General features: G+C 43.8%; 1 protein-coding gene across 2 annotated transcripts in view; it reads right to left on the minus strand.

The window, feature by feature from the left end:
• Positions 1-14,518, minus strand: part of PCSK9 (proprotein convertase subtilisin/kexin type 9) — a 59,333-nt gene extending 44,815 nt beyond the window's left edge. For both annotated transcript variants that reach the window (XM_088479365.1, XM_088479364.1), the window contains exons 1-2: positions 14,443-14,518; positions 14,150-14,338 (exon numbers count right to left, since the gene is read on the minus strand). In XM_088479365.1, coding sequence (XP_088335491.1) covers positions 14,150-14,329 — 180 coding nt within the window. In that variant the 5' untranslated portion in view covers positions 14,330-14,338; positions 14,443-14,518. The remainder of the gene's footprint in view (positions 1-14,149; positions 14,339-14,442) is intronic.
• Positions 14,519-27,422: the final 12,904 nt, after the last annotated feature.

The following is a 27,422-nucleotide window of genomic DNA, read 5'->3' on the forward strand; positions in this document are numbered from 1 at the left end:
AGTAGCCGCACGTGCATCAACAAAGTAGTGCCAAGCGTGCGCCTGTGTCATAAGTAAAGGGCCGGCTGGCTTGACCGTTAAAGGGTGCTGTAACCCCCGAAAGTACACTCCAGTCCAAACCAAAAAAAAATTATTTTCTGTGTTTGTGAATTGTGTGCGCAGTAGCCGCACGTGCATCAACAAAGTAGTGCCAAGCGTGCGCCTGTGTCATAAGTAAAGGGCCGGCTGGCTTGACCGTTAAGGGTGCTGTAACCCCCGAGAGTACACTCCAGTCCAAACCAAAAAAAAAATTATTTTCTGTGTTTGTGAATTGTGTGCGCAGTAGCCGCACGTGTATCAACAAAGTAGTGCCAAGCGTGCGCCTGTGTCATAAGTAAAGGGCCGGCTGGCTTGACCGTTAAAGGGTGCTGTAACCCCCGAAAGTACACTCCAGTCCAAACCAAAAAAAAAATTATTTTCTGTGTTTGTGAATTGTGTGCACAGTAGCCGCACGTGCATCAACAAAGTAGTGCCAAGCGTGCGCCTGTGTCATAAGTAAAGGGCCGGCTGGCTTGACCGTTAAAGGGTGCTGTAACCCCCGAAAGTACACTCCAGTCCAAACCAAAAAAAAATTATTTTCTGTGTTTGTGAATTGTGTGCGCAGTAGCCGCACGTGCATCAACAAAGTAGTGCCAAGCGTGCGCCTGTGTCATAAGTAAAGGGCTGGCTGGCTTGACCGTTAAGGGTGCTGTAACCCCCGAAAGTACACTCCAGTCCAAACCAAAAAAAAAATTATTTTCTGTGTTTGTGAATTGTGTGCGCAGTAGCCGCACGTGCATCAACAAAGTAGTGCCAAGCGTGCGCCTGTGTCATAAGTAAAGGGCCGGCTGGCTTGACCATTAAGGGTGCTGTAACCCCCGAAAGTACACTCCAGTCCAAACCAAAAAAAAAATTATTTTCTGTGTTTAGCCGCACGTATATATCAAATCGATATAACATAAATGGAGGACCAAACTTTCTCCGATAAAAATAAAATAGAGAAAGATCAAGAACCACTTCCTCCTAGTGCTGAAGCTGCTGCCACTAGTCATGACATAGACGATAACATGCCATCAACGTCGTCTGCCAAGGCCGATGCCCAATGTCATAGTAGAGGGCACATACAATCCCAAATGGCAAAGTTCAGGAAAATGACCTTGAAAAAGACATTTAAATCAGCTGAAGAGAAACGTAAACTTGCCAATATGCCATTTACGACACGGAGTGGCAAGGAACGGCTAAGGTCGATCCCTAGTATGTTCATGACTAGTGGTTCAGCTTCACATGACGATGGAAGCCCTCCTCCCACTAAAAAAATCAAAAGAGTTAAGCTGGCAAAAGCACAGCGAAGAACTGTGCTTTCTAAGAAGATATCACAAATCCCCAAGGAGAGTCCAAGTGTGGTGGTGGTTGCGATGCCTGACCTTCCCAGCACTGGACGGGAAGAGGTGGCTCTTTCCACCATTTGCACGCCCCCTGCAAGTGCTGAAAGGAGCACCCACAGTCCACTTGCTGATATGCAAATTGAAGATGTCACTGTTGAAGTACAACAGGATGAGGATACTGGTGTAGCTGGCGCTGAGGAGGAAGTTGGCGAGGAGGATTCTGATGGTGATGTGGTTTGTTTAAATCAGGCTCCGGGGGAGACAGTTGTTGTCCGTGGGATGAAAAAGCCCATCACGGTCATGCCTGGGCAGAAGACCAAACATTCCACCTCTTTGGTCTGGCAATATTTCTATCCAAATCCGGACAACAACTGTCTTGCCATATGTACCATATGTAAAGGTGAAATAAGTAGGGGTAGGGACGTCAACCACCTAGGAACATCCTCCCTTATACGGCACCTGCAGCGCGTTCATAAAAAGTTACTGTCAAGTTCAGAAACTTTGGCTAAGACCGTAAGCAGTCCAGGGACACCTAAATCCCGTTGTCCTGTTGTATCCAAGCGCCTGCAAACCACACCGTCAACTCCCTCCTCGTCAATTTCCTCCTTAGTCAGGATCGGAAGTAGTCCTGCAGGCCATGTCACTGGCATGACTGACTCTCCTATCCGGGATTCCTCTGGAGGATCCTGCATTGCTACGCCTACTGCTGCCGCTGCTGCTGTTGCTGCTGCTGGGAGTCGTTCATCATCCCAGAGAGGAAGTAGGAACACCACTACTTTTACTAAACAATTGACCCTCCAACAGTCCTTAGCGAGGAGGATGAAGTACGACAGCAGTCATCCTGAAGCAAAACGTATAACTGAGGCCTTGACTGCTATGTTGGTGTTAGACGTGCGTCCGGTATCCGCCATTAGTGCAGTGGGATTTAGACAATTGATGGAGGTAGTGTGTCCCCGGTTCCAAATCCCGTCTAGATTCCACTTCACTAGGCAGGCGATACCGAGACTGTACAGAAACGTCAGAAAAAGTGTCCTCAGTGTCCTGAAAAATGCCGTTGTACACAATGTCCACTTAACCACGGACATGTGGACAAGTGGAACAGGGCAGACTAAGGACTATATGACTGTGACAGCCCACTGGGTAGATGTATCACCTTACGCAGCAACAGCAGCAGCGTCACCAGTAGCAGCATCTCAGAAACGCCAGCTCGTTACAAGGCAGGCTACGCTGTGTATCACCGGTTTCAGTAAGAGGCACACCGCCGACAACCTCTTAGAGAAACTGAGGGAAATCATCACCCAGTGGCTTACCCCACTTAGACTCTCCTGGGGATTTGTGATATCTGACAACGCCACCAATATTGTGCGGGCATTACATCTGGGCAAATTCCAGCACGTCCCATGTTTTGCTCACACAATAAACTTGGTGGTGCAGAATTTTCTGAAAAGCGACAGGGGCGTGCAGGAGACGCTTTGGGTGGCCCGAAAAATTTCTGGCCACTTTCGCCATTCAGCGACTGCGTGCCGAAGACTGGAGCGCCAGCAAACACTCTTGAACCTGCCCCGCCATCACCTGAAGCAAGAGGTTGTGACGCGGTGGAACTCAACCCTCTATATGCTTCAGAGGATGGAGGAGCAGCAAAAGGCCATACAAGCCTATACATCCACCTATGACATAGGCAAAGGAGGGGGTATGCACCTGACTCAAGCGCAGTGGAGAATGATTTCCGTGTTGTGCAAGGTTCTCCAGCCCTTCGAACTTGCCACACGTGAAGTCAGTTCAGACACAGCCAGCTTGAGTCAGGTCATTCCCCTCATCAGGCTTTTGCAGAAGCAGCTGGAGAAAGTGAAGGAGGAGCTAAGACGGAGCGATTCCGCTCGGCATGTGGGACTTGTGGATGAAGCCCTTCATTCGCTTTGCCAGGATTCCAGGGTGGTCAATCTGTTGAAATCAGACCACTACATTTTGGCCACCGTGCTTGATCCTAGGTTTAAAGCCTATGTGGTGTCTCTCTTTCCGGCCGACACAAGCCTGCAGAGGTGCAAAGACCTGCTGGTGAACACACTGTCAGCTGAAGCGGAACGTGACACGTCAACGGCTCCTTCTTCATTTTCTCCCGCAACTGGGGCTGCCAGGAAAAAACTTAGGTATCCTAAGCAACCCGCTGGCGGTGATGCAGGGCAGGCAGGACCAAGTTTGGACATCTGGTCCGGACTGAAGGACCTGGCAACAATTTCTGACATGTCTACTGTCACTGCATATGATACTGTCACCATTGACAGAATGGTGGAGGATTACATCGGTGACAGCATCCAAGTAGGCATGTCAGACAGTCCATACCTGTACTGGCAGGAAAAAGAGGCAATTTGGAGGCCCCTGTACAAGCTGGCTCTATTTTACCTGAGTTGCCCCCCCTCCAGTGTGTACTCCGAAAGAGTGTTTAGTGCAGCCGGGAACCTTGTCAGCGAAAGGCGTAGGAGGTTGCTTCCACAGAATGTGGAGAAGATGATGTTCATCAAAATGAATTATCAGCTCTTCCAGGGAGACCAGCCTCCAGAAGGTACAGAGGGACCTGTGGTGGTGGATTCAAGTGGGGACGAGTTAATACTTTGTGAGGATGAGGATGTACACACTGAAGAGGGTGAGGAATCGGTGGATGAGGAGGATGAGGATGACATCTTGCCTCCGTAGAGCCAGTTTGTGCAGGGACACATTAATTGCCAGCTTGTTTTGTGGGGGCCCAAACGAACCAATCATTTCAGCCACAGTTGTGTGGCAGACCCTGGCGCTGAAATGATTGATTTGTTAAAGTGTGCATGTCCTGTTTATACAACATAAGGGTGGGTGGGAGGGCCCAAGGACAATTCCATCTTGCACTTCTTTTTTTTCTTTGCATTATGTACAGTTTGGGGCCTAGTTTTTCTAACTGCCATCCTGTCTGCCACTGCAGTGTCACTCCTAGATGGGTCACGTGTTTGTGCCGCCCACTCGTGTCGCTTAGCATAGTCATCCAGCTACCTCGGTGCAACCTTTTGGACATGAAAACACTATTGTGAGGTGTGAGGTGTTCAGAATAGACTGGAAATGAGTGGAAATTAAGGTTATTGAGGTTAATAATAGCATAGGAGCAGAGAAACCAACAAATTCTGTGATTTTAGCTGTTTTTATGCTTTTTAAAAAAAAAATACAGATCCAAAACACAAAACCCAGAACCCAAAACACGGAAGGGTGGTTTTGGCAAAACCAATCCAGATCCAAAACACGAAGAAAGATCCAGATCCAAAACCAAAACACAAAACACGAAAAGTGGCCGGTGCACACCCCTAGTTTATACATTTATATAAATGCGCTAGTCCCAGGAACAATAAGGAAATGGGAACAGGTTCCTTAGTGATCCATTGAGATTGTCTTTTTAGAAGCTGCAGCAATGCGTGATAATAGAGAGGTGTTACCTACTGAGCGACTGAAGCTGATGAACAGAGGTCTCACAGTTCTCAGGCCATAGTAACCGTAAAAGGAATGCCCAACTCTCTAGCAATGTAACTGTACAGCTGTCCAAAACTCCTGCACCTTGAGCATGACCACATGCTATGCAGTAAATGCACATCAGGCTGTGAGCATTTAAAGCAGTTGGAGTCTGATGAGGCCCCTATCAAACATATCAACTTCGGAGTGAAGTAAGATCTATGCAATATATATATATATATATATATATATATATATATATATATAATTATATATATATATATATATATATATATATATATATATATATATTGTGATACTTATGGTAATTAGCTTGGTAGACTGACACTCAGTGATGCAGAATCAGACTCCACACATGGCATTCCAGTAATGCAAATGAACGTGATGCTTTACTTCCAGCATAATCAGGAACAAACAGAAAATAATAAATGCCTAGCCCTTTCTTAGGGCACTAGCTCACTTCTTGAACCCTCTCTACAGAAGCAGCTACTCTGCATGAAAGTCTCTCACAGTCTCTGAGATTGGTGGTCCTTCCTGCCACATGCAGGACTGGACACTGGCCTCCTGGCCTGGTATAGCTTCCTGAGCTTGTTGGCTGCCGCCTCTCACAGTCTGGCCTGCTTCCTTGCAGGTACCATAGCTCAGTCCCAGAGTTGGATAGCCTTCCCTGTGTCTCACAGGTCTAGGCTCAGGCCTCCTGGCCCTCACTGGCTTGCTAGCACAGTGAGTTCTGTCTGACTGGACTGAGTTCCCTCGGCAGCAATTAGGCATCTTCCCACAATGCCTTTCTAGTCTGTGTGGACAGATCTCCTCTGCCTCACACAGAATCTGCTGCTCACCAGTGCCACCTCTGGTGATACTGCCACAATATATATATATATATATATATATATATATATATATATATACAGTATATATATATATATATATATATATATATATATATATATTATTATCCTTTATTTATATTGTGCCACAAGGGTACCGCAGCGCCTTACAAAGTACATAAACAAATGAGCACACAAAAGACAAGTACATATACAAATGAGCACACAAGAAAACAGTTATTAACAGTACAAACAATGCAGGACAAATACACGATTTATACTTTGCTGCATATCACTTAAATAAGCAGCATGGCATCATCAACCTAGGGTTAGGTACTGTTGTAAATTAAAGTAGCAGTAAGTGAGGGAGAAGCACATGAGGGAAGAGGGCCCTGCTCATGAGAGCTTACATTCTAAAGGGGAGGGGGCAGACAAACAGGGGTGACACAGATGGGCTGAATTGTGAGGAAGGAGCATGGCGTAGTGGGTTAGGATGAGAGCTGGGAAGCTTTGAGGAAGAAAGGGGTCTTGAGAGCCCATTTCAAGAAGCAACGTTAACATGGAATTTTGAGTTAAGGCCAGGGGGACGAGGAAAGTCAGCTACTCGAGGAAGTTGGAAAAGGGAACTGATATGAGCATTGAATGCAAATAATGAAGTGGAGAGTTTAGAAGGTAAGAGTTGGTGGGAGTGACCAGATGATAGAAGTACCCCAACACCAACTCTGTGGCAACCTCCAGGCCAGGGAGTGTGAAAGAATGTGAGGCTCCCAAAGGAGATAGCTGCAGGAGAAATGGTGTCAGATGGGTAAGTCCAGGATTTGGTGATGGCTAGGAGATTGAAAGAGTTGATTATGAAGCCGTAATGGACAGGCACCAGTAGATTATAGACATGACTGGCATTCCAGAGGAGACAGGAGAGAGGGACAGAGTTGGGAGGAGAGAGAAGGAGATTGTTAGGGTTGCTGTAGTGTGGGGTTGAGATTGATTTAGAGCAGGGGCATAAGGAGAGTGTGGGTATGTGGTGGGCTTCTGAGTGAGGAAGGGTGACAGCAGGTGGTGGGCAAGGTGGAGGTTTAGTGTGGGTTGAGAAGAAAAGGGAGGGTGCAGGGCTTATGAGTCATGGGAGATGCGGTGGAGAGTACTAGATGGGATGAAGGGAGATAGAGGAGAGGAGGGAAGGAGAGAAGGTGGAGGAGACTATGGAGGGAGAAAAGAAATGGGAACTGGTGGTAGAGGAAAGTATTATGTAGCTTCTGAGTGATGGGGGGAGCAGAAGAAAAGAGAGACATTGCGTAGATGAGGGATTGGGGTGGGGGAGAAAACAGCAGTAGTAGTGATGAGAGTGAGATACAGGAATAGTACAGTTAAAATGTCTAAAAATCAGATAATAGGAAGAACAGTGTTAGTAGATGTAAGGGCACAACTACAAGAGTATATAATAAACAAAATGAGTTTAAAGCTGTTAAAGTTGCAGGACTTTAAATTAAGGATAAAGCATTCTTATAGATGAGAAGGTGTTTAAAAATTGTAGATACTACAATGGTGTAGAGATAAATTGACAGTGGTATAGGAATAATAAACAGTGTAGGGTCAAAAAACATACATTCAAAAATTAAAATGCAGCAATCCACCTGGTAGTTGCTTGCAATGCTGAAGCAGGCTGTTGGCAAAAGGTGTGTTCAGGTTATAATGAGAGCTGGTGGCTGTGTTGCAGGGTATCCAGAAGCTTAGAAGATCCTCTTCATGTTGTAAAGAGTTATTTCTTAAATGTTGTCCTTCTGTCTTCCTCCTGCTTAACTTTTGTCTAACTCTTTAAATTATGCTGTGCATATAATACCACTTTGAAATAAAAACCTGTGCAGCCTAATAACAGGCCTACAGCCTGAAACCTACTGAGTATATAGTGAAGCATATATGTGTAGTCACTGATTACACCTCAACCTCCAATAACCTCACCCACACCAGATACAAGTCATAAAATTGTAATACAAACAGACAGACACTAAATAGCATCCCATGTATCTAGGAGTTAAAAAATAGTTAAATTGCAAGACCTTAAGTCACTCTGGTTTTCGCAGATAATAATTAATAACAAAATACCTATGAAATTAGTATAATCATACAGCACTGCTATTTCTATGTCAGATGACAGGTCCCAATAGATTACCTATGAAATCAGTATAATCATACAGCACTGCTATTTCTATGTCAGATGACAGGTCCCAATAGATTACCTATGAAATCAGTATAATCATACAGCACTGCTATTTCTATGTCAGATGACTGGTCCCAATAGATTACCTATGAAATCAATATAATCATACAGCACTGCTATTTCTATGTCAGATGACAGGTCCCAATAGATTACCTATGAAATCAGTATAATCATACAGCACTGCTATTTCTATGTCAGATGACTGGTCCCAATAGATTACCTATGAAATCAGTATAATCATACAGCACTGCTATTTCTATGTCAGATGACTGGTCCCAATAGAATACCTATGAAATCAGTATAATCACACAGCACTGCTATTTCTATGTCAGATGACTGGTCCCAATAGATTACCTATGAAATCAGTATAATCACACAGCACTGCTATTTCTATGTCAGATGATTGGTCCCAATAGATTACCTATGAAATCAGTATAATCACACAGCACTGCTATTTCTATGTCAGATGACTGGTCCCAATAGATTACCTATGAAATCAGTATAATCACACAGCACTGCGATTTCTATGTCAGATGACTGGTCCCAATAGATTACCTATGAAATCAGTATAATCACACAGCACTGCTATTTCTATGTCAGATGACAGGTCCCAATAGATTACCTATGAAATCAGTATAATCATACACCACTGCTATTTCTATGTCAGATGACTGGTCCCAATAGATTACCTATGAAATCAGAATAATCATACAGCACTGCTATTTCTATGTCAGATGACAGGTCCCAATAGATTACCTATGAAATCAGTATAATCATACAGCACTGCTATTTCTATGTCAGATGACAGGTCCCAATAGATTACCTATGAAATCAGTATAATCATACACCACTGCTATTTCTATGTCAGATGACTGGTCCCAATAGATTACCTATGAAATCAGAATAATCATACAGCACTGCTATTTCTATGTCAGATGACAGGTCCCAATAGATTACCTATGAAATCAGTATAATCATACAGCACTGCTATTTCTATGTCAGATGACAGGTCCCAATAGATTACCTATGAAATCAGTATAATCATACAGCACTGCTATTTCTATGTCAGATGACAGGTCCCAATAGATTACCTATGAAATCAGTATAATCATACAGCACTGCTATTTCTATGTCAGATGACAGGTCCCAATAGATTACCTATGAAATCAGTATAATCATACAGCACTGCTATTTCTATGTCAGATGACTGGTCCCAATAGATTACCTATGAAATAAATATAATCATACAGCACTGCTATTTCTATGTCAGATGACAGGTCCCAATAGATTACCTATGAAATCAGTATAATCATACAGCACTGCTATTTCTATGTCAGATGACAGGTCCCAATAGATTACCTATGAAATCAGTATAATCATACAGCACTGCTATTTCTATGTCAGATGACAGGTCCCAATAGATTACCTATGAAATCAGTATAATCATACAGCACTGCTATTTCTATGTCAGATGACTGGTCCCAATAGAATACCTATGAAATCAGTATAATCACACAGCACTGCTATTTCTATGTCAGATGACTGGTCCCAATAGATTACCTATGAAATCAGTATAATCATACAGCACTGCTATTTCTATGTCAGATGATTGGTCCCAATAGATTACCTATGAAATCAGTATAATCATACAGCACTGCTATTTCTATGTCAGATGACTGGTCCCAATAGATTACCTATGAAATCAGTATAATCACACAGCACTGCTATTTCTATGTCAGATGACTGGTCCCAATAGATTACCTATGAAATCAGTATAATCACACAGCACTGCTATTTCTATGTCAGATGATAGGTCCCAATAGATTACCTATGAAATCAGTATAATCACACAGCACTGCTATTTCTATGTCAGATGACTGGTCCCAATAGATTACCTATGAAATCAGAATAATCATACAGCACTGCTATTTCTATGTCAGATGACTGGTCCCAATAGATTACCTATGAAATCAATATAATCATACAGCACTGCTATTTCTATGTCAGATGACAGGTCCCAATAGATTACCTATGAAATCAGTATAATCATACAGCACTGCTATTTCTATGTCAGATGACAGGTCCCAATAGATTACCTATGAAATCAGTATAATCATACAGCACTGCTATTTCTATGTCAGATGACTGGTCCCAATAGAATACCTATGAAATCAGTATAATCACACAGCGCTGCTATTTCTATGTCAGATGACTGGTCCCAATAGATTACCTATGAAATCAGTATAATCATACAGCACTGCTATTTCTATGTCAGATGACTGGTCCTAGATTACCTATGAAATCAGTATAATCATACAGCACTGCTATTTCTATGTCAGATGACTGGTCCCAATAGATTACCTATGAAATCAGTATAATTACACAGCACTGCTATTTCTATGTCAGATGACTGGTCCCAATAGATTACCTATGAAATCAGTATAATCATACAGCACTGCTATTTCTATGTCAGATGACTGGTCCCAATAGATTACCTATGAAATCAGTATAATCATACAGCACTGCTATCTCTATGTCAGATGACTGGTCCCAATAGATTACCTATGAAATCAGTATAATCATACAGCACTGCTATTTCTATGTCAGATGACTGGTCCCAATAGATTACCTATGAAATCAGTATAATCACACAGCACTGCTATTTCTATGTCAGATGACTGGTCCCAATAGATTACCTATGAAATCAGTATAATCATACAGCACTGCTATTTCTATGTCAGATGACAGGTCCCAATAGATTACCTATGAAATCAGTATAATCATACAGCACTGCTATTTCTATGTCAGATGACAGGTCCCAATAGATTACCTATGAAATCAGTATAATCATACAGCACTGCTATTTCTATGTCAGATGACTGGTCCCAATAGATTACCTATGAAATAAATATAATCATACAGCACTGCTATTTCTATGTCAGATGACAGGTCCCAATAGATTACCTATGAAATCAGTATAATCATACAGCACTGCTATTTCTATGTCAGATGACAGGTCCCAATAGATTACCTATGAAATCAGTATAATCATACAGCACTGCTATTTCTATGTCAGATGACAGGTCCCAATAGATTACCTATGAAATCAGTATAATCATACAGCACTGCTATTTCTATGTCAGATGACTGGTCCCAATAGAATACCTATGAAATCAGTATAATCACACAGCACTGCTATTTCTATGTCAGATGACTGGTCCCAATAGATTACCTATGAAATCAGTATAATCATACAGCACTGCTATTTCTATGTCAGATGATTGGTCCCAATAGATTACCTATGAAATCAGTATAATCATACAGCACTGCTATTTCTATGTCAGATGACTGGTCCCAATAGATTACCTATGAAATCAGTATAATCACACAGCACTGCTATTTCTATGTCAGATGACTGGTCCCAATAGATTACCTATGAAATCAGTATAATCACACAGCACTGCTATTTCTATGTCAGATGATAGGTCCCAATAGATTACCTATGAAATCAGTATAATCACACAGCACTGCTATTTCTATGTCAGATGACTGGTCCCAATAGATTACCTATGAAATCAGAATAATCATACAGCACTGCTATTTCTATGTCAGATGACTGGTCCCAATAGATTACCTATGAAATCAATATAATCATACAGCACTGCTATTTCTATGTCAGATGACAGGTCCCAATAGATTACCTATGAAATCAGTATAATCATACAGCACTGCTATTTCTATGTCAGATGACAGGTCCCAATAGATTACCTATGAAATCAGTATAATCATACAGCACTGCTATTTCTATGTCAGATGACTGGTCCCAATAGAATACCTATGAAATCAGTATAATCACACAGCGCTGCTATTTCTATGTCAGATGACTGGTCCCAATAGATTACCTATGAAATCAGTATAATCATACAGCACTGCTATTTCTATGTCAGATGACTGGTCCTAGATTACCTATGAAATCAGTATAATCATACAGCACTGCTATTTCTATGTCAGATGACTGGTCCCAATAGATTACCTATGAAATCAGTATAATTACACAGCACTGCTATTTCTATGTCAGATGACTGGTCCCAATAGATTACCTATGAAATCAGTATAATCATACAGCACTGCTATTTCTATGTCAGATGACTGGTCCCAATAGATTACCTATGAAATCAGTATAATCATACAGCACTGCTATCTCTATGTCAGATGACTGGTCCCAATAGATTACCTATGAAATCAGTATAATCATACAGCACTGCTATTTCTATGTCAGATGACTGGTCCCAATAGATTACCTATGAAATCAGTATAATCACACAGCACTGCTATTTCTATGTCAGATGACTGGTCCCAATAGATTACCTATGAAATCAGTATAATTACACAGCACTGCTATTTCTATGTCAGATGACTGGTCCCAATAGATTACCTATGAAATCAGTATAATTACACAGCACTGCTATTTCTATATCAGATGACTGGTCCCAATAGATTACCTATGAAATCAGTATAATCATACAGCACTGCTATTTCTATGTCAGATGACTGGTCCCAATAGATTACCTATGAAATCAGTATAATCACACAGCACTGCTATTTCTATGTCAGATGACTGGTCCCAATAGATTACCTATGAAATCAGTATAATCATACAGCACTGCTATTTCTATGTCAGATGACTGGTCCCAATAGATTACCTATGAAATCAGAATAATCATACAGAACTGCTATTTCTATGTCAGATGACTGGTCCCAATAGATTACCTATGAAATCAGTATAATCACACAGCACTGCTATTTCTATGTCAGATGACTGGTCCCAATAGATTACCTATGAAATCAGTATAATCACACAGCACTGCTATTTCTATGTCAGATGACTGGTCCCAATAGATTACCTATTAAATCAGTATAAATATATATATATATTTATTATTATTATTTTTTTAATTTTTTTTCTATGAAAGTGCAACGGAAAGCTCAATTACGGATACTACATCTGTGTGCTACGGCAAAATTAAGTAACACATGTACTGGGTGGAGCAGTACTGGCTGGTAAAGTGATAACAGTTATCTTACCACTGACAACCAGTATCGTTGGGCAGCTAGCTACATTCACTTGTCCAGCAATATGTTATTGATAAAAGATTTTATTGCAGTGATAGAGAATCTTTCTTAAGGTAGGGGGGGAGGGGATTCAATAGTTGTTGTTTTTTCGTGCCCAATATCCTGTCTGGAATGATCGGGGAGATTGGGGGACAGTATTTAATTGTTTTGGATGCCCATGCCTTTTCTATTTACTGAACCTTGGATGGAGATAAAGTGGATGGAGATAAAGTACCAACCAATCAGCTCTTAACTGTCATTTTTTAAACAGTCAGTAAAGTGACAATTAGGAGCTGATTGGTTAGTACTTTATCTCCATCCACTTTATCTCTCTCCAAGGCTTAGTACAAAGAACCCAAAGTGTAGAAGTTTTCGATAGCAATCAATTAGCTTCCAGCTATCATTTATCTGACACAGTCTATAAAATGAAAGTTAGAAGCTGATTGGTTGCAATTTTTAAATTCTCCACTTCAATATTTTCAAGGGCTTGATACATCTTCACCTCTATCTCTTCCAGCTTTATCAAAGTGGACATTGTGACCCAGTTGGACCGTCTGTGGCTGTTCACTCAGCTCAAGGGACCAGAAACAACTTTCATGTAGCCTTCTTTCAGGTCTGTCAATGACCTTGATGATGGTATAGGGCAATCTGGTTTTCCATCCTTCAAGATTCTCATTGTATTTTGGTAGTCCGGGACAGAACCACACACTGCGCAGTTATCGCTCAGTTTGGAAAGTTGAAATAAAAATAGATCAGCCACAATCTCACTTGTTGCATGTAGACTGTTTAAGGATCCACAGAACATGCCTTTTTTTAAATTATCAATTGACAGATACATAATTGACGTTTAATAGATCATCCTTTACTTAAACACAACCTTTGACAGATTTTATCTGCAGGCCTCAAAGGAACTCTCTTCCTGCTGTTTCCCGTTCGCTTGTGTCACTGCTTCCAGTATAATATAAAATGTAAACATGCAATAGATAAAGATGGAAAGTCTTCCCATTACTGTTCAATAATTTAAAAGTATCCTTATATCTGTCTATAATGTCGCTTAAACAGGGTACTTCTGCTGATGTGATTATTAAATGTATACTATACCTTACCTTATTGCTCCAGTGGAAAACACCTGGCGATATTTGCTTCTCAGTCTCAGTTTGGGCATCTTCTTCTTTTGCAAAAGTGAGGACTATTTCTTCCCCATAGTCACCCTCTTCTGCCACAACCTGGAGCGGTCCAAGCAACAGGCAACAAGTCCAAATGAATAAGGGAGCAGCTAGGATCATTGTGTTACCCTGGACAAATTTGGAGATGAGCACAGGATATTAATACAAGCCACCGAGCATTACACCAGTGCACAGACAGCCCTGAAAATTTACAAAAAGGCAGCAGAACTTACAAAGTTTTCAGTCCGCAGCCCAGATTTGGATGGGGAGGAGCAGAATCACACCACTTCTTGTCTCATCGGATGATCCAGTCTGGTTACTGATTACCTGGGTTTGCTGAAACTCATTCCTAGAGTCAAATTACAAAGAGAAAGCATTTATGTGTAGGATGTAATGCCACCCCCTCAGACAAACAGACACAGGACTTTGCATGTAGTGCCCCTCCACTCCCACCTAAATCATGTACAAACACAGCCCAGATGCATGTAACAGCTGCCTCTCACACCCATAGGACCTCCACCCTCTCATACCAATCTGCTTCTCTCCCCAGTACTGGGCACTGCAAGCAACACGTCTCTCATCCCCGTCTCTCATCCCTGCCCCCTTTTTTAATTCAATTTCTAATTATCTGCTTTGCCCATTGCTCTTCATTTGTGCTATTTTAGGAATCATTTTACATATCCTCCGAAGCTAATTTTTAAATGTTCGTGTTTGATCTCCAACTCTCTATTAATGTTCAGTGTTCAGCGCGAGATGATTTATTTATTAACCATGTTTTGGCGTTTCTGAGTTCTACCTCTGCCTTTTTCTGTCCTGATGTTTATCTTTATTTGATGTTTACACCGTAAAGTGTCACTGCATCGAAAAAGTACATATTTAAAAATATTTACATACCATAATGACATATTCTGGGAATGGGACCCAAATCTAAACACCGAAAGGATTTATGTTTTATATACACCTTATACACATAGCCTGCAGGTAATTCTTTACAATATTTTTAATCATTTTGTGCCTTAAACAAAGTTTGTGTTCATTGAACCATCAAAAAGCAAAAGTTTCACTATCACAGTCATGCTAAAAAAAATTCTGTATTTCGGAATATTTGGATATGGGAGACTCAACCCGTAATAATAATAATAATAATAATAATAATAATAATAATAATAATAATAGTCATGATTCCTACATAAAACATATTGGCACTTTCTAAAAAGAAAATTGCTGGAGAATTCCAAACAAGCATAATATTTTTTTTTTCTCATATGTTTTGCCACAATGTGCCACCATTCTAATGATAACACAGAAAACAAAGGCTTTATATTACATCAAATAAAGCAAAATGCATAGCAATAAAAGCACAGGGGGGCAATATTACGCTCAGCGGCTGACCCCGGCCCTCACCAGGCTCCTCCAAAAAACTGATGCCTGGGTAGTGTGTACCCACCTCTGCCCCCCCCCCTCCCCTCTTGGCGACCCCGCCCTGCGGCCAGTAGCATTATTCCAGGAGTACACCCTGCAGTGTGTAGAGTCGCTGGCCAGCTCTACACTTTCTCTTGCCGGTGGCCTCTCCCCCTCGTGTGATGTCACTGGGGAGCCGTGCTGCATTGCTGCTTTATCGTATGGTCATGTTAGTCTGCTTCCTTCCTTATGCTAATACAAGACTCCACACATGTATGCCAAAGATCCGTGTGACTGCATGTGGAAAGCCATCACGCCTACTATTTTTATGTTTGCAACCGTCATCATTAGGATCTGGACATGCACCTACCTTATGCTGTCTGCAAACTATCAGTCTGAAACAAGCGTTGCATCTCCATCCGCACGCCATGATTGAGCAAGGAAGTCGGCCTACACACTCACAACACTCCCACGACACTCCAACAAGATGGATCACATCCGTGCGTCCACATGGTCGCAGCCTAGCTACTTCCGATAAGTGCCCGTGTCAATGCTGTCTTCATCCGTGTGAGCATGCCTGGTCTGGTGCATGAGCAGTCGGTGAGTTCTTACTATAGAGCAAGGGCAGTATGGAGATATCTGCAACATCCATCCGCATGTCCACATTGCGTCTAACTCAGCATCAATTCCAGTTTTCTATGCAACAAAACGCCTAGTCAGATGCGGACATGTCGCTGGCGTATTGCGGTCAGCGACTGCTTCTACTTATGAGACACAATTGCACTGACACAGGCGGCCATGTTCTGACGGACAATCTGCCCCTCCATGGAGCTGGTGCAATCTTCGATGGTGCGACCGATGTGTCCGATGGTACGTCTTAATACGTACAGCAGCAGATTAGCACCACAGCTGGTGGGTGTCTCTATACGAATACCGTCCTCTGTGGCATTAGAATAAAGATGCATTCGCACTGACACAGTCGCAGATGCAGTAGCATGCACCTCGGAATGAGGCCCTGTGTGAGGAGAGAGCTGCAGGCTCCCAAATGTAGGAACAGAGGCCCTGATTCAGAGCCGGACGCTCTGACAGAGCGCTCGCTCTGAATCAGGGCCGTCCCTGCTCCTTTTTGGAGCATCCTCCTGGCCGCTCGCATAGCTGTGGGTGACCACCCACAGCTATAGCGAGCGGTCAAAATTATGGTTGTGATGGTTAAGACCATCGCGACCATCGGGCTTGCGACGAGACCCTTGCGGTAGGGTCTCGCTGCCGCAAGCCCTGGATTGCTTTTGGCTCTATCAGTGGGGCCGGCCCCAGACGGTAGGCGTTCCCATGGGAACGCCTCCGTCTGGGCAGCCACGCCCCCGGCACGCCCACCAAAGGGCACCATCGACAGCACGACACCATCGACAGCACGCCCCCTTTGGTGCAAGACACATAACGACAGCTTGGCCGTCGTTATTCGGGTCTTGTGCATGCGCACGACGGACCCAGAGGGCCTGTAGCAGAGATGGACGCAATGCCGATATTTTCACAGAACAAGCGATTGTTTGCTATTGTGCATGTGCGGACATAGCACTGCGCACGTGCAATGATTGCAATGCGATTTATTCATACAGATGAACCACTTGCAAAGTGTTTGGTCGGAGATAACGGGGGGGGTGGTTAGAAAAACGCAGACGTGTTGAGACCGTCTGAACGCTGTTTCATGGGGGTGCATAAATTAGCCATTGTGATCTCCTTTGCAGCATGAGAGCACACAGCATGTCAGGAGAGCTGCAGTGTTTGCGGCTGGTCAGATTTGACTTACATGCCGCATGCCTGCCCGATGTGCGTTGATGGTACCGATGTTTACGCTGCTGAGCGTCGTCGGACAGATATGAGAAGGCAGCAGTGGGCGTCCTTATGCTGGGCTGTGCTTTGGAAGGCATTAGCATATTTAGCAACTGCGATCCGTGAGCGAGTTCAGTTGCGATTTCAATACTGTCTGTTTCTGAATCAGGCCCAGATTTAGCTCTTGGTTAGGGTTCTTACAACCGTACTTGTATGTTGGATCAAGGCAAGATCATGCCTGCCTGACTCCCTTTGCCACTGTGCTAATACGCTCCTGTCTTCACTTATTATGTATTGCAAAATCCTGACTTGAACTAAGTTAGTGATGCTAGAAATGCCTTTATGGGGAGTGTCAAACATCAATACAACGCTCTGACCAGCAAACTGCAGCTTTCTTACATGAGTATGAGCTAGAGCCATAGCATTAGAGCAATAAGGAGCATGGTTCTTCTGTCCCACTATAGTCATTTCACTGTCAAAACACTACATGCAAAGCCCATTGAATATAGTATGGGACGCCTGTATTGCCAGAATTCAATAAAAATAATGCAACTCACGGTTTCTAATAGTAATATTTAATGCTTGTTCAATAAATCACAGCAAACTCCTAAAACTGAAAGTTTTTGGAGTTTGCTTCCGAGAAACTTCAGACGGCGCTTCTTCTCGAATTCCCGCTCCTTCCTATGGGAAGGAGTTCCAGGGATGCAAAGAGGGATCTGAGCGGATCCCTCTGCTGCCTCCTCACTCCTTCCCCGGCGGCTTTGCACATGCGTTGCCGGGACGACGGGGAGCAGGTAAGTAACGCAGCTACAGAAGTAGCTGCGATACTTTCCACAGGGACAACTGCTTTTCGGAGCTGTTGTCCCCTCACCAGAGCAATGATGAATGACTCCGGTGTCACTCTTACCCCACTGCGAGTTGGATATTTAACTATCCCTCGTAACGAGTTTAAAACTTCATCATCGGAGGCCATACGGCCTTCGGTGATGAATAAGCCCCTGAGTCTCTACACTGGTGTTCACCCAATTGCCTTAACGCGCTTCTCTTTCAGGGAAAGTTTCTTCATCCTTCTGAAGAAACTTTCCCTGAAAGATAAACGCGTAAAGGCAATTGGGTGAACACCAGTGTAGAGACCAAGGGGTCTATTTACTAACAATCCACTTAACGTGGAGTTATTGCCGCTCCTGCTTCGCAGTATGTACTAAAAAACCTGCTTGCAGTAAGGGTGAACCCTTCAGCGGTTTCTGCCCCCCTCCTTATCATCAGCTGCATAGTTATTTGCATGCATGATCTCTGGCGTCTGAGAGGTAAGCAAAAAAAAAAGCAGCACTAATTTTTTTTTTTTAATCAAACCCAACTTTATTGCAATAACAGACATTATATATTGATAACATCTGAGGCACTTATCGCTGCCATAGGAGCTTATGGCAGCGCGATAAGAACTCTCAGAAATAGCGCTAACAGCAGAGCAGAACAGAAAATCCATTAGTACATATCGAGAAGTGTTATGTACTTGGATTTTCAATGCCTCTGAGCTCTTTTCCCCCCTAACTCCTGTTAGTAAATAGACCCCTAAGTGTGGCCGCTGAGATACATCTACCACAACCAACAGCGGAGTGACTAACCAGCCTCAGGCAGTGGCTGAGGGCAGTTAAAGCACGGAAAACGCATGTGCAGTCGTGTGTGAGACTGCTGAGAGAAGCCACAAGTGTGGGTTCATGATACTTCATTGGACGTGGGGATGCTATTTTAGAAGTGACACAGATCAGAGTGTGCACGTGAATGTTTGTCAGATGCTGAGAGAGTCAGTGACCTTGTACGACAGAGACACCCCACAGCAGTGTGTTCATGAGAGAGCTATGAGTTTGAGAGAGACGCCACAGCGGTCCAGTCCAGAGTTCCTAGTGTTTAATCTGGAGCTTACTGCCACTGAGAGAGATGCTGATGGCAGAGTGGCAAAGTGAGATGCTGGGGCCTGTAGTTCACCAGCATCAATTCAGTGACAAATATATTGGTGCTTTTACAGAGAAATGTAGCAATCATTTATTACGAACAAATATTGTAATGTGCAAAATGACACAAGTGGGGCAATCTTTAACATGCAGCAAAATAAATCAAAACAAAATAAGTCAACATGGCAATGTCCAGTAACAATATTAGTGCAGCAAGTGTTTGCCGTAAAGTCAAAGGTGGTAGTGGGTATTATCAGTACCTGAGATAGTCTATTCTGGTATTCAGAGAGTATAATACATGGTTAAGCAGAGTCTAATTTCCACCTACTTTTGTGGACCTTTCAGAGTTAGGGGCGGCGTCCCGCTTACCTGTCTGGTCATCCTGTTTATGCGTGGTTGGTGCCTGGATACTTGTGGATGTGTAGCAGAGAGACGTGGGCACGGGCAGCCTGGTGTGGTTAACCAGGTGACGTCGATCTCGCACAATGGGGACCTTCAGGATATGCTTCTTCCGGCAGTTCAAATGTAGCCTGACAGTGGTGTATCGATCCTTCTTGTCTGTTACATCCAGGTACGTTGCTGGCACGGTGTGATGAGGCACGATTACCCAATCCTAGGGTTTTGCGGGTGGATTCCTGCTGGATGTTGGTATAGGTGGTGCTCTGTGTTGATATCGGCTCAGACCGGTGGGTAGCACGGCCCGCTGTGGGTATGGGTGTTTGCACTAGCTGTGGTATATATATGTGGTCTCATACTCCCTGAGGAAGGACCGCGCTGGGCAGAAACGCGTTGGAGTTACATCCACATCTTCCATACTAAGCGCTATACTATACCATAGCTAGCGCAAACACACGCTCAGCAGATGGGATGATGTAGTGAACGACCAGGTGCTGTTACATGCATCGTACACCGGATCGTGCAGTGTGTACGGCATACACAATGTATCATTACATCACATGACACGGCTGGGTCACGCATTGTGTAGTGTGTACCCAGCTTTAGTTTTCAAGGTCAACAAATCTGCCTAGGCCAGTGTTGGCTAACCTTGACACTCCAGCTGTTGTGGAACTATATATCCCAGCATGCCCTGCCACAGTTTTAGCATGCCCTAATAGCAAAACTGTAGCAGTGCATGCTGGGTTATGTAGTTCCATAACAGCTGGAGTGTCAAGGTTAGCCAACACTGGCCTAGGCATTAGAATTTTGGGAATGCAGACTACCTCTTAACATTCCAGCCCTGTGAGTAGGTGTTTGTGTACCTAACTGTGGACCTCTTGTTGCCATATTTTAATGTTGTCACAGTGTTCTAAGCTTTTAGTGTATCTCATTTACAAAGCACATTCAATACACACTGCAGAACACCTTGTTTTACACCGGTGCGTCTGGACGGCCCAGCACACAGGAAAGTGTACATCATCTTTCTTGAGGGAGAACCTAGCGCTTCAGCAAACCTGAAGCTCCCCTAGGTTGTGGAGGGGTTGGGGCTGGCGCCCAGGATCCCGGAGGTCAAAATCCCGACACTGGCATCCCAAAAGGGTTAGGATACCAACACCTGTCGGTAGGTATCCTAACCCTTCTCCTACCCCTACCCCTCCTTCCTCCCACCCTGAACCTAACCTTCCCTCCTAGTGCCTAACTCTAACCCTCCCTGCCTAGTGCCTAACCCTAACCCTTCCCTCCTAGTGCCTAACCCTCCCCTTAAGCCCACTACTCACCTTCAGGATGCCGGCGCCGGGATCCTGACAGGTGTTGAGTTACCGGTGCCGGTATTCTAAGCACCGGCATCCATTGTGTCCCGGGATATTGACTGTATCCCGTGTGGAGGGACAGAAAATCTGAAGTTCAACCTTCTAATATTTTAGAACACCCCTTTCTTTAAATGTCTAGCTGGCACAGTGGCATGGGATGCGACCTCACTCAGATGGGTTTTCCCTGACACTGTCATATCCTGTGCCACTCCTCCATCCCCTGCTGGGTTCAAAGGAAATCCGTTCTGCACATGTGATCTCCTCCAGTCCTCTGGCTGTGATTAGAGGTCTGTGACTGCTGACATCACTGTAAATTTGTGCTCCAGAATTACGTTGGGAACAACATGCTGGAGCACATGTGATAAAGCTCTGTCCCTGCGAAACCCGTCCGCAAACTTCTCCCTGTATTTTTCGGTCCTCCATCGGATACCGCAACCTCCCTTAACCACAACCACCCCCCCGTGACCCCCCCCCCTGCTCAAATTACACTTATCTCTAGTGATCGGTGCTCCGGTGATGTCTTCTGGGGCTCCGGTCAGCTGGTCTCCCATACTGCACTGTGACCACGGTCAGCTGTTCTATGTAGCAGCAGATCAGAGTCACAGTGCAGGAGCTGGAAGACAAGCTGACTGGAGCCCCAGAGGATATGCCCGGAGCACCGATCACCCTGGATGCAGGTAAGGTGTTTAGACCACACAACTGATCACAGGGGCCTGGCTCTGCTCTGCCTTTTAGAGCAGAGCAGGAGTGACCTTGGGCCTGATTCAGACCCACTCGCGAGCGGCTGTACGCTCGCAAGTGGGTCGATGGTCTGCACTGAGCATGCGCACGACGGAGGGAGCTCCGTCGTGCGCATGCGCCAGACACGACGAGCGAAGGACTTTCCTTCGCTCGTTGTGTCCGATCAAAGGGGGCGTGCTGTCAATGTTGATTGACAGCACGCCCCCTTTGGTGGGCGTGCCGGGGGCGTGCCTCCCTGACGGGGGCGTTCCCACGGGAACGCCTCCCGTCAGAAGCCGGCCCACTGACATCACTAGTGATGTCAGTGGGAGTGATTTTGGCTCTGATAGAGCCAAAATCACTCCGGAGCTTGCGGTTGAAAACCTCAACCGCAGGCTCCGGCTCGCAATTTCGATGGTCGCGATGGTCACGACCATCGCGGCCATCAAAATGCACGCTCGTATAGCCTGTGGGTGGTGACCCACAGCTATACGAGCGTCCAGGAGGACGCTCCATGAAAAAGGAGCCCGGCCCTCATGCAGAGCGTGCGCTCTGCTCAGAGCGTACGGCTCTGAATGAGGGCCCTTGTACCTATGTAATTCTGTATGTTCTATAGCTATATACGGGACATAATAATGATGATGATGATAATAATAATAATAATAATAATAATAATAATAATAACAATAAAAAATAATTACAGAGCTCTATGCTCTGCAGTTAAAAAAAAAAGGAGAAGGGTGCATTTGGATGGGCCTAGACACACCCAGAAATCCCTCTGTGCACGCCTACTGTATGCAGCCCTCATAAGATTAAACTACTGTATATTAGTATATTAGTTTCATTATAAGTCATCCTCTTTTATAACAACACCATCATTGTAACACCAGTTTGGGCCTTAAGAGGGCGATCTGCATTATGTTTTTATTTCTGGTGTAAATAGAAACATCAGTTACGTAAAATGATTAAGCGAGTAATTAGTGCTGTGATTACATTAACGTTAAAAAGAGACAGGAAAAAAACAAACACCTTAAATCTTATATACTGTAGCTAATAAATCCAGGTTGGTTTTGCTGTTTAAACAAATTTTGCTTTACACATGCGGGAAGGCTCACCGTAAAATCTCAACAGAGTCTGCATCTCGCAACCTATTACACAAACCCCGTGGGCAAATGTGAATAAATCTGCTGTAACCCATGGTCGATTTCACCCTCATTTTGATAGCTGGTAGGAAAATTATTAACTAATTAGTTGCTATGGGTTACAGCACACTTGTGGACAATCTTTTACAGGTTTTTTTTTTTTCTTTTTTCCTCCTGGCCTGGGTGCTGTATACAATTCTCTGTGGCAATATATCTCACATCTGGTCCTCAGGGAGCTTCACTGTTCAAGCCATACTTACCTGCTCTTTCGGAGCATTCATATTCATTTTCCGGAGCTGTCACAGACTGTGCTAGATAAATGATAGCTCGGAGCTGATTGGTTGCTAGGGGCCACTACTCCACTTTATCTGTCTTGCAAGATTCATATACATCCCACCAGTGGGGTTGAAGGTGCAGAATTACAAATTAAGCCTCAGGCACCAATGCCGTAACAGTATGGCCAGTGGCAAACGCAGGATTTCTAGAGGGGGGTTTCCAAATGCTTGATTTTAGAGCGAGTGTGGCCAGTAAATGAAGAGGGCCTAATTAGCACTTATCCAGCTTTAACATATTGTGTTGCATAATTCCAGCATATACAGGACCAGTGATCACAATAAGCCATTAGATGCAGCAGTAGGGCCATCCTGTCTGAGATAAATGTTTTTATGTCAGATGTGGGCATCATTCCAGAGCATTGGAACAAGTCCGGGAGTCTGGGGGAGCAGCAGAAGAACCTAGCACTGCCCTGGACATATATGTACATATTGGTCTCCTTATGTACTGGATAGTGTATTATTATACAGTATTTTATAATTAACCCTATTGATGGTCTATAGCAGTGCACCCCGAACAGTGCATGTTTTCCACATCTCCTAGTTGGTGCAGAGGTGTATTTATTACTGGCTGACACATTTTAAAAGATCCACAGGTGGTGCTAATCATTTCATTTGTGATACTGAGAAGAACATGCAGCACTAGAAACCTTCTATTATTTTACTATTTCTATTGTGGTCAAGGTGTGTGCTGGGGAGGGGGGTTTCTAGGCAGACGGAAACCCCCCATGCGTTTGCCTATGATGGCAATACACCCGGTGCCGCCCCCTGATCGCATAATGTCATTACGTCATGCCGATGGCGCGAGTCACTAGCGCCGGGAAGTACAGCACTGCAGGGTGCATGCCTGTAGAGTCCTAAGGAAGCTCCATGTGGCATTGCAGCTGCAATACTGGCTGCGGCACCCTGCTAGCCCAGAAGTCGGTATACTGTAAATCACACAAACAAAATTCCAGCGCTTCCTTCTTGATCACTTCCATCTTCTTGTTATTTGATAATCTCATATGTTAAGAAAGCTGTGTACATCTTCTCTTATTCCCAACAAAGACATCCAATAAATATGGACCAAAGGCACATAGGGAGAGAAAGATCAAATATAGTGAAGTTCAGCTTTTTATTTAAATTCATTAAAAAATATATCCACCAATCCAGGGATACAAGCAGCGTAGCAAATATGGAGGTGTATATACGTACACCAGCAAACATAAATGACGACAAGTAATTATCCCGTGTATAGCACCTAAAGTCACATCCACTGGTATAGTAGTCTCTCCAAACAAGATATTCCAAGGTAGGTCTGCGTGGCCGGGGAATCCAAAACGTTTTCTCCACTTTTGGTTACAGTGTCCAATGTGGATCGCACGCTAAGGATTATGGGTATTCTTCATACTCCATACCATTCCTCCTTACCCGGTCACCTGAGTTATGGGCTGGGCGGGCAGCCCTTGAGCATCGTAACGCCTTTCTGCATAGTGACGCGTGTCGGACCAGACTTCTCCGGGCTCCTCCTATCTTATGCCCATCATTTACATAAAACTATATTTTTCATTATCTAAAAACGATAAATAACAATAAAACAATAAAAAGGAATAGGCAATGATAATAAAAAAAAAGAATCCCTCATAAAAACTACCCCATCATATAAACCATTTCATTTAAAAATCACTGTTAAGACCGGTCGGCATCAGGGTTTTTAATTCATAAATGGATTTAATTTATTTTTAGCTAAAATATGATCAACGCCTCTTTGTCTCCAGTGGCTCTTTTTTTGCTTTATACCTAACACTCTTCTTATCCTGACACAGAGCTCTGATGGCATTCTTTATAATGATTAGAGCCTGAGTGTTTTTCAAAACCTTTTTTTAAGCTTCTATTTTACCTTCCTGTTTAAGTGGGGTTTTTTGCACATTAAACACAATCCACATCTACAGAACCCTTTGGTTTTTATTCTAGCCGTTCTTTTGGTGGGAATAGCGCTTTTAGCCAACGTCGTCTTTATGTTGGTGGCCTACTTATAAATTAATTTCAGATGTTCAGGTACAGTACAATCGTCTTCACAATTGGCTCCTGTTTCAGTACATACCAATGTTTTCTTATAATATCTTCTACTTGTCCATGATGGTTATTAAAAGTAGTAATAGGTGCCGTAGGGCAGTGACGGTGCCACCCACAGAGCCCTGCTCGCGCACCCCTAGTTTCTTGTCAGGCACTATTTACTTTGGGGGCTATCCTGCCTATTAGTACATCCTGGACTGATTATAAATATCCACTGATAATACAATCGCAATGTATTATAGATTACCTTATGATCGGAGGCGCTTTAAGAGAAAAGGGGGCCCGTGTGCAGGCTCCGATCTGGCCCCTCCTCCTCGGGGGCGCAGTAGACCCTGGCATTGTGCCAGAGTCTACTGCGCATGCGCAGGTCTCCGGGAACATGCCGCCCGTGCCGCGTTACCGGGACATCTCTACTGCGCATGCATGAGTCATCGGGGAAATGTCCCGAGGTGGCCATTTTTCCCGTGATTTCTGCAGCGCTGTCAGCGGGCCGATGGAGAGGTTGGTATATGTAATTGGGTGCAAGGTGTGCGGTGTGTGGGCCAGGGTTGCCTACCCTCCCGATTCGGGCGGGAGTCTCCCGATAGACGGGTGCAGCTCCCGCCCTCCCGGAAAGGCAGGCAAGCCTCCCGCATGCCGCCGATCCCCTGTCTCCCCCCCGTCAGTACCTGATAAACCCCCTTCAACGCGTCATTTTGGCCCCGTCCCCTGCTTCACAATGCCTGTATTTCGGCATTGTGTAGCGGGGGCGGGGCCAAAATGACGCGATCGCGTGGCCCCGCCCCCTGTCACACCCGGAAACTACCTTCAGCCCGCCCGGCCACGCCCCCTGTTCTGACGATCTGGCTGCTCCCTCCCGGAAGGAGCAGTCAGATAGTCGGCAAGTATGGTGTGGGCCCTCCTGTACCCAGGGGCTTGTGTGCACTGCACACCTTGCACCCGTTATAAATACACCCCTGCTTATGATGTGCCATTTCTTTTATATTCTCAACCCTACCCCAGTCATTCCACCTTCAATGTCACAATCAGCCTAGCATGAAGGGCAAGTCTCCGTCAGGACAGTGTTTATTGTGAACACATGTTTAATGAAGTACTGTTTATAGGTTATCTCAAATCAAAACACTCCCCATGAGGGCACCTCTGCCTGTTTGCCGGACAAAGGAGTTCATTCAAGCATAGAGGCCCCCACAAGGCAGTTTCAATTGGGTTAACTTTATCCATAATATTATCAGATAAATCCCAGTCCATGAGAGCATGTCAGCACCAATTAGTGACTCGGATTTATCACACATCACATCACGGTTCTTGTTTCATTAGCAGCATTCACATGACCTACTTTCAAAACTGCATTTTCTTTTTATATATAGTTCTATCACAATGGCACACATAAACTATCGTTATAGTCAGTCTGGATTACTTACCCTTTATAATTTTAACCCCTCATTTGCCAGCCTGAGAGGTATCAGAAATGAACTTTTAGCAACAAAAAAAAAAATATACAAAAATTATGACAACAAAAATATGGAAATGTTCCCATACAGTGGGGAACAGTAGTGAAATCTATAGCAAAGAAAGAGAAGCCTAAAACCTCACTTATGTATTTTATTTATTTTATTAATATTTATTTATGTATTTTTTTATTTTTTAGGGCTTGCAAAAATACAGTGATTGCTCCAAGAGATTTTATTTTTGAATAAAAAATTGGTTGCTATGGGTAACTTCTCCAATTGACCATTTCTCCACTCTTTAAAAAAAGTTTGTTACATGTCCCCACTAATGTTCTTATACAAACACTTATACATAGGCTATAATTGCCATTTTAAACTGAGCTATTCTACTTAACAGAATTTGTGGCTACAAAGGAAAATTACATGTCATCATGCATTAACATTGTTAGGCCGGACTGGGAAAATAAAGAACTATTATAAGACACTAAAATAAGGAAACCCATAATCATATTTTACACAATATTTACAATAAAAAAAAAACAACAAAACATAATTAGTTCCCTCGGCCTGAAATTGTGCATTTTC

This window comes from Taudactylus pleione, unplaced genomic scaffold (genome assembly GCF_031769625.1).
Source record: "Taudactylus pleione unplaced genomic scaffold, aTauple2 ptg000230l, whole genome shotgun sequence".
Classification (NCBI taxonomy): Eukaryota; Metazoa; Chordata; class Amphibia; order Anura; family Myobatrachidae; genus Taudactylus; species Taudactylus pleione.